This window comes from Aptenodytes forsteri, unplaced genomic scaffold, assembly GCF_000699145.1.
Source record: "Aptenodytes forsteri isolate BGI_AS27 unplaced genomic scaffold, ASM69914v1 Scaffold61, whole genome shotgun sequence".
Lineage (NCBI taxonomy): Eukaryota > Metazoa > Chordata > Aves > Sphenisciformes > Spheniscidae > Aptenodytes > Aptenodytes forsteri.
The window spans coordinates 3267953-3276109 of record NW_008794443.1 but is presented as its reverse complement, the minus strand read 5'-3'; the positions used below and the strand labels follow the sequence as shown (position 1 = coordinate 3276109).

At 46.3% G+C, this 8157-nt stretch overlaps 1 protein-coding gene across 5 annotated transcripts in view; it reads right to left on the bottom strand.

Annotated features, from left to right (window-relative positions):
- Positions 1–603: 603 nt before the first annotated feature.
- The window catches only part of CASZ1 (castor zinc finger 1), a 247674-nt gene continuing 240120 nt past the window's right edge, over positions 604–8157 (bottom strand). For 3 of the 5 annotated variants that reach the window (XM_009289629.1, XM_009289631.1, XM_009289630.1), the window contains 2 exons: positions 7163–7456; positions 604–3780 (listed from right to left, as the gene is read on the bottom strand). In XM_009289629.1, the coding sequence (XP_009287904.1) occupies positions 2537–3780; positions 7163–7456 (1538 nt within the window). In that variant the 3' untranslated portion in view covers positions 604–2536. The remainder of the gene's footprint in view (positions 3781–7162; positions 7457–8157) is intronic. The other 2 variants (XM_009289632.1, XM_009289633.1) reach the window with 1 other exon arrangement.

Genomic DNA, 8157 nt, shown 5'->3' with positions numbered 1-8157 from the left:
TTTGTTTCATCTCTACAAAATTCAAGTTAGAATTCGGAATCGTGCAGCTCCGGTCAGTGCTAGGAGTGTGAAGTCAGCCTCAAACCGTAGCATTAAGGCCCCCCTCCCCTGCCACCCCCGTGGTGTGGTTTCTCTTTTGTTCTATATATAGTAATAACCTTTACAGGAAAAATACTGTACAACTTTTTTTTGCTTTTCCTTTTGAAACATTATCTGAACATTCTGTCCCCACATTTACACAGCTGAGCCTTGTTTATAGGTGGTTTCTCTTTTGTTCTATATATAGTAATAACCTTTACAGGAAAAATACTGTACAACTTTTTTTTTTTTTTGCTTTTCCTTTTGAAACATTATCTGAACATTCTGTCCCCACATTTACACAGCTGAGCTGCTTGTTTATAAATCAGACCTGATCTGCACCAGTTCCTTAGGGAAATAATTAAAAAAAAAAAAAAAAAAAGCAACCTAAACTTCTCGAGGCCTTTATCTGTTCAGGGTGAAAACAAATTATGGGGATCCCTTGGAGCTGAAGTGCTCATGGAGTTGGGGGGGAGGGGGCGCCAACATGATGTTAGAGAAAAATAATTAGGGTTTTTTTTTTTTAAAAAAGGGACAAACTTCAGACACAAGGAACCTTTTGCTAGGCTGGTATACTTACAATCTGGCATTGAAATAACTTATCAGAATTAATTCGTACAGCTCGTCCTTCTGGAGCCCAGGTGTAGGTAGACAAGCCCTCTCTCTGACTCAGGTGAGGATTTGGGGTCAAACAGCTACTGTCTCACCTGTCAGAGACTGGGACAGTATCCTGTAGTGTGTTCCCAGACTAGGCTAGGAAAAAGCTTGTAACCAGGGGAAAGCCCAAGCTTGTGGAGGTGGCAGGTCTCAACACAGTATAGTTGCATTTGCTTATGCAGTACCCAAGCTATTGGCAAAATTTATCAGCATGGACCCAGAAATGCATTAATTCTTAGGTGGACTACGTCCTGGCCTCAGCTAGCATCTCCCCCCACCTTTGAGTGCTCTGTGCTGCATAGGCTGCGGCAGCCTCATGTTCTGTAGCTGCAAAAACCATGACTGGGCCAATAGCTACACGGGTGCTGCAGAACAGTGTTGTCCCCCTCCCCGCCCCAGTGCTGAGCAAAAGAGACCCCCGGTCTGAGCAGGACATCCCACAGTGGGATCCCGAATGTTTGCCTGCCTTCTCCTCCCTCTTCAGTGGTGCCTTCACCCTCTCCCAGAAGTCACCAGAGATCTGTATCAGTCCATGCAGAAAGAGAGACTTGCCCATCCCCAGTGAAAGGCTGGGGACTAGGGCTTGGGGACTTTGGACATACCTGTCATTGTACGACTGCTTGGGTCAGAGAGCAAGTAGTATTTTCACGGCTGCTTTAATGGCTAGGACGCTCTTCTGTGAGCACAGTGCTCTTTGTGCTGCACCGTGGGACAGAGTGTCAGCTCACAACCTCCTGAGATGGGGATACTGAAGCACCACGAAAACGCCTCACCCTCCACAGAGAGGAGGCACCTGGGGGTTGGGATGAGATGGAACTGGATGGGAGATTAACCCCAGTCCTCCAGTGTGACAGACCCTTGAACTGCCCGCTGTGTTCTTCCCAAGTTACTTCAGCTAAATCCCTACAGGCAGAACAGCAGGGATGAGGAGAGGTGTCCTACAGAGAAAGTGTAGACTGAGAAAGTTTTACAATATAAATAGCATTCAAAATTATCATCATTAATAGTAAAAAGGATCTGGAAGAACAGAGGAGTGTCCCATTCCCACCCCTGCTCATTCATTAATGCGTCCTCATTTATGCGACAATAAATACCCACTCCCACCCTTGCTGTCTGATGCCATTCATTTAATGCTGGAGAAAGAAGGGGGGAGGGGTGGAGAGAGAGAGAGCGAGCGCGCACCCCTCACCCCCTCCTTCCCACTGGCAAAAGCTGAGCTAGTTGTCTTTGTGACACCAATTCCTTGAATTTTATATATGTGTGTGTGTGTGTACATTATATATAGAGAGAGAGACACACACACAAATATATATTTCTACAATTCATTACCTGTTGTTCCCACCCACCCCCCTCCAAGAAGTGGAGATTATTATTAATATCGTACAACTGAAAACATGGAAAAATAAAACCCAGAAAGAAAAATGGGGGGATAGAGCCCCACCCATAACAAAGGGTCCCCAGATGGGCACAGGCCCCACGCACCGTGCGCGGAGCAAGGAAAAGCAGCTGGTACCCTCAAGGTTCATGTCCGTATAAAAGGGTATTTTTTTGCTGCATCCTGCCCCCATGTTCTGTGATCTGCAGAATGAAGTGATGCAGCACCAGTCCTGCTGCGAGCCTGTCTCTCTTATGGGGCCTGTGGAGGAGCATGGGTTTCCTTCCTTCCTCTCTCTCTCGTGTGTGTGGCACGGAGTTTGTTTTTTCACTTGCCATCCCAATCTTTGTTCTTGCCTCATATGGGGTCCTCTTAGTAATTCTGTGTAAGAGCAAAACCAAACCACTGCCGCTGTCGTCTCTAAGATTAAGGAGAAGCTGCTGGAGCAACGGTAGAGGCTGGGGCAGCAGCTGGAGCAGGAGTTGGGGCTGGAGTGAGGGCTGGCTCACCCTGTGGCCTGGAAGCATCACCATGATCTGTGGAAGAAGCAGCCTCCTCTGGTTCTCCATCTTCTTTAGTGGCCAGGCCCTCAGGGTCAGGCAGCGATTCTTCAGAATCTGTGTTCAGGTCTTCCTCTTCATCATCCTCCTCATCATCGTCATCATCATCCTCCTCTTCATCATCCTCCTCTTCTTCATTCATCTCCTCCTCCTCATCCTCTTCATCCTCTTGGGAAGAGTCATCCTCGTCCTCCACATCACCAGAGCCAGATGCCACCGCCCCCCTCTCCTGAGGTGCGGTCCCAGCTCTGCTCGGTGATGGACCTTCAGTGGCTTCTGACTGCTTCTTGCTGAGGTCCAGGGAATCATTGAGGCCCACCCCAGCCGCATTCTGCAGGAAGAAGAGGGAGCTGTTGTTGTCAGTGCTGAGGTTGAGGGAACTGTCCAGGTTGATGGAAGAGTTCTGGATGTCATACTCGAGAGTGGAGTGGGCAAGGCCCTCAGGGCCAGGAGAGATGGCAGGAAGCTCCCCTCGCTCCTGCTTCTCATGTTTGCGCTTGTGTGAGTCCATCTGTGACATGCCCACCACTGTGTGTTTGCAGCCAGGATAGGTGCAATGGAAGTGGGAGCACTTGAGTTTGTACTTGCAGTCAGGCACCTCGCAGTCCACGCTTGAGCTGAACTGGCAGAAGCCAGCAGCGCTGATGACGTCCTGCTTGCCATGGTGCTTACGGTGGGCTGTCACCTTAGTGCTGTCAGTGCAGCGGAAGCCACAACGCAGACAGTGGAAGTGTGTGCTATTGCCAGAGAACTGACAGTCTGGGAAGTTGCAACTCAGTGAAGACTTGAAGCGTTTGAAATCATCCAATACCAGGTTGTCAACACGATCATGATGCTGGGCGTGCTTATACATGTGGGTACGGCCACAGAACTTGTAGCCACAATTCTCCCGCGTGCAGTGGTAGTGGGTAACCTTGAGAGAGAATTGGCAGCTGGAGTCCTTGCAGTCCTCGTAGAGGTCATAGCGCCGAAATCCCTCCAGCATCATCCCTTCATCCAGCATCTTGCGTGAGGATGCGGTCTTGCGGCGCTTGCCAAATGGGGACATGTCCTCAATAATCCAGAAACGCTTTTTGGCCCCCGAGGCAGTTGGCATAGTGATGGTATTCCCTGAGGAGAAAAAGCGAAGAGTGGTGTTGCTGACAGCCAGGTCTCTCTTCATCTCCTAACCGTCCTGGCAAGCTCTGTATTTGCCAAGACACAATGCTGCAACTGTTCCCACCCAGCAGCTCATCCCTCAAGCTCTAAGTAAGCCTGAACTCTGGGATGGTGAGCTGGCTGATGCCTGCTGGACATGGCTTCCTCAATTTTCAGCATATCCCACCTTGCCTCCAATTGCTGCTCTTGTATATTGATATTGTCCAAACGCTAACTGTTGCTTCTCTGTTTTGCTACTCTCAGTTTCTCCTGCTGCTTAGTTACTCTCTAGTTCTATTTTCCTCAAATCAGACTTTAATACAGAGGAGCCGGCTTGTTCCAATCCAAGGTGAGGTGTTTTACTATAGTTCACTGGGGTTGAAGTGGTAAAGGAGTTTAAGCATGCTGAAAACTGGTACGTGTATACTATTTTCCCCTATCCAGGCTCTTGTGATACACTACAATTGCCAAGGACAGGCAGGAAGTGAGGGAAGATCCCATGCATGATTAAAACTGCAAGGGGGGGAATTTATAGAAATAGGATGGACTTTGGCCAGGAGACTGCAACATCCCTCACTGTAATGAGCCTACATATTACGATGAGTGCACTTAGAAAGACAGATGGACAGATGTTCAATGGGGCTAATTCTCATCATCACTAGCCAGTGGACTCTGAGAGAAAATACCAGTTCTACAGCTTTCCCTTGGGTCTCAAAAATCACATGATGCCCCTAGTAAATAAAGAGCCCTCATCTATCTTCCACTTTCATTCGCAGGGCCAGCGTAACTGGCTAGTGCTCACGTCCCCTAGGATCAAGCTGACATCAAGGACTCGACCTCATTATATCTATTAACTTTTTTTTCTTCTCTGCTTGCTATTTCCAGAATCAAACCACAATCTCCAGTATCAACATGCAGCACAGACAAGGTTGGAGGCAAGAATTTCTCACCAGGTGCAGAATTGTGAGTGTAATTGGAAATTATAGCTTGCAACTAAAACATACTTTTTTTTTTTTTGCCTCTCTTCATGCTGAAACTGCCATCCTCTTAAAAAGAGGCATGATTTGTGACATGCAGTGCCTGGGGCCTGAGAATCCAGAGCAGCCTGCATCCTTGTCTAGGAGACTGAAGAAACAGTCATCTGTTTGTTGTAGAATTATTTTTTTTTCTGGCTGGTAAGAAGGTTTTAAAAGTGATGAATGCTATGTTTGCCATCTCTGGCCCTTGAAATGACAACCCTTTAAAAGAAGGTGGCGATCACTGAAGGAAGTCTCCAAAAGTTAAACTGGCACTGTATTGCAAGATACAAGTTAATGGAAACGGTAGCAGCAACCTCATCTCCCGCATGGTTCATGTGCCTGGGCTATACAGACTGCAGGATAAGCAAAGAACAAAAGATTTTTCCACAGCCATTTGTGACATGGCGCTTTTGCTCAGACTGCAAATAGGGACACCAGCTTGGGGCACCCATGGTGAGACCATCTTAGTGACATGTAGCTGGTGGAAACTGCACGTTACGGCTAATTTAACCAGCTACCAATGAAAGAATAACTTTCTGTCACTGTAGATTTTAAATTAGCAAGCTCTTAGCTATAGAATCTGTGACCAATTACTCTCTGCTCCCCCCCAAACATCTGGTATTGTAAAATCTCGTTCTCCGCTTCCAGGCGACTAGCGTAAGTGCATCGTTGCCTGGACAAATCGCTGCTATCCAGATCAACTCCTTACTCCTTCATTTAAAAAAAACTACAGCCAAACCATCAAGTCTTTTATCATTAGTATGAATGCTCATCTTGTCTGCCTTCAGACAGGAATACGGGATAAGCCATCTTAGGGGAAACACTCTGGATGGGAAATCTGGGAAATAAGTGGAATTTAGATTTTACCTGTTTTAAACTCAATGTATCTGCCCAGCTTTTACAACAGTTCAAACAGATGTGCTTAAACCTTTAGTTAAACCAATTTTGTTTTCTCATACAGGCAAAGTTTCAGAGCAAGGGTATGGAAGAGGTGACAACCTGATATGCTCTCCGCCTTTAGCCACCAGACAACGTTCAGTCCCTAGCACCCAACTGAAGATTACAAGCCTCGACAGATGTATCTCAATGGTAAGTGCATGCCATAAGCTTGTCTTTTCAACTACTAATAATGTGAACATTCATGAAACTATACAAAGGTAAAAAGAAAAGAAACTTAAAAATATATAATTAGAGGAAAGCACAGCACAAGGTTAAGATGTTTCAGGTTGCATGCAAATCAGTTAAAAAAAGAAGCAGCAAAAATGTAGTTTCTTGTGAATTTTGTTCGTTGGAACACACTCCTCCGGACAAGGCAAGGATCCTTCTCCTGCCAAGTCCCATGAGAAAAACCTGTGAACTTCCCAGTGGAGTTGGTCCTCCAGCCATACTCCCAACCATTTACCTTGGATTTGCGCATTACTAAAACGGGCAGGAAGAATGACTGGGACATTTGTAGGCTGCCAGAATCCTCTTAAGTGTGAACTTTAAGCACAAATATGCCTTTAATTAACTAGAAAAGAGCTGGGAGTTGGGAAAAGAAGCCAAAACTGAGACACACCCTGAAAAACATTCCCAGCTGGAATGAGAATCTCCAGCCTGAGACATCTCTGATCTTAGTCACACATGGGAAACGTGGCAGCTTAAAACTAATAATCTAGATGTATTTTCTGCAGCTGTTAAGAGCAGATGTAAATAACAGCGAGTGTGAGAAACAGCCTGAGCTGTCTGATGATGTCATTGTAGTGACACTGACTGTACTTCACTCTGTTACTGGTGCTGGGGAAAACAGCCCCGAATTTTATGGCTTCGTATATGAATAGGAAGCAGTGAAGCTTACAAGATCTATAAAAACACGGGAACTGAGTACCTTGTCAGACATTTACCTGCTGAGATGTGTGCAGCAGACTATGGTAGGCACTGGCTTGGGTGGCCTGGAAGATCTAAACAAGAATTCCAAGTCCCATTAATGCTACATGAGCAAAAGTTTGCTTTGTGGCCACCCTGCTTGTTATCAAGAGGCTGAAAGTGCATTTTAACTATGGATTTTGTTAGATTTTTCTCATAGTTTGGAATTGGTGGAAATTGCCTTCAGGTATCCAAATGTCTCTCAATGATTTGCTGTGGTTTTGGTTACCCTTTGTAGGTGTGGTTACTGTGTCAGCAGACAAAAGGAGTAGGCATGGATGGGCCCTCGGATAAAATTAAATTAAATAAGACACAAGAGTGTCGTATGCTTTTTTTTACTGACCCAAAGGTGCAGAGAAAAAAAAGTGGCCAGGGTGAGTGGGGAAGGAGGTGGGCACAGGACACTAAGAGAGAAAGCAAAGAAGTGTTACCTGCTGCATCCTGAACTAAGGGAACGTCACTTTTTACTGGAGTTGGAGTGGCAATGATGGGCGAAAACCCAGTGGTGCTGGCGGCAGGCATGACAATGCCTCTGCTGGATCCAAGAGTGGCACTGAGCAGAGAGTATGAGAGACAAGATGGAGAGAAAAGATAGGGGAGGGTGGGAAGGGGAGACCTAAGCAGGGCTTGTGAGAAAGATGGAGGCAGAGATGGTGGTTGAGGTTGTGGTGCATTGTGGGTAGCATCATCGGCAGCAGCAGTAGCAGTAGAAGGAACCAGGCAGCCTGGAGAACGTGGAGAGAAAAAAAGCAGAAAAAAAAGGAAAAAAAAAACCAAAACAACAAAACCAAAACAAAACAAAAAACAAAAGAACTGAAATGAGAACCCAAGAGCAGAAGCAATATGATGAAAATGGAAAATACATTCACAAATGTATGAAACAGAACTATAACAGAGAAGAAACAGAAGGCGAGGAACTGACAGCATCAGGAAGAGGAGGGTTGTCTCTGCAGAAGGTAAGGTGGCTTTAGTGGCATGGGGGAAGAGCCACAGGCTTTCATGCAGAAATTCCTGCTTGTTTGGTCCTTGTTCATCTACATGGTGCCAGCTTGTACCAACCAATAGCTGTAAGGGTGGTCTTAACACTTTGGGTGGGTGGAGTTCCTCGCTACCTGGATAGCAGTGGGGGGGCCATTTCCTAGGAAGCGTGACTTGGGCCAGACGGTGTACTGACAAAGGAGAGAGTGCCAGGAACCACCAGAACTCTTTGGAGGAGCTTTAATGTCATGGGGCAACCACTGTCATGACCCAGCAGCGTTCATACAACGTATGGTTAGATGTGCTATATGATAACCTTCATCTAACTGGTGTGGGAAAGAAAAGTAGGAAAATGTGTACGAAATTAAAGCAAACTCAGTGAGGCAGCCTATCTAGAATGTAACATTTAACCCTGGGAAGGGGACAGCTAAGAGATCCCTGGATCACC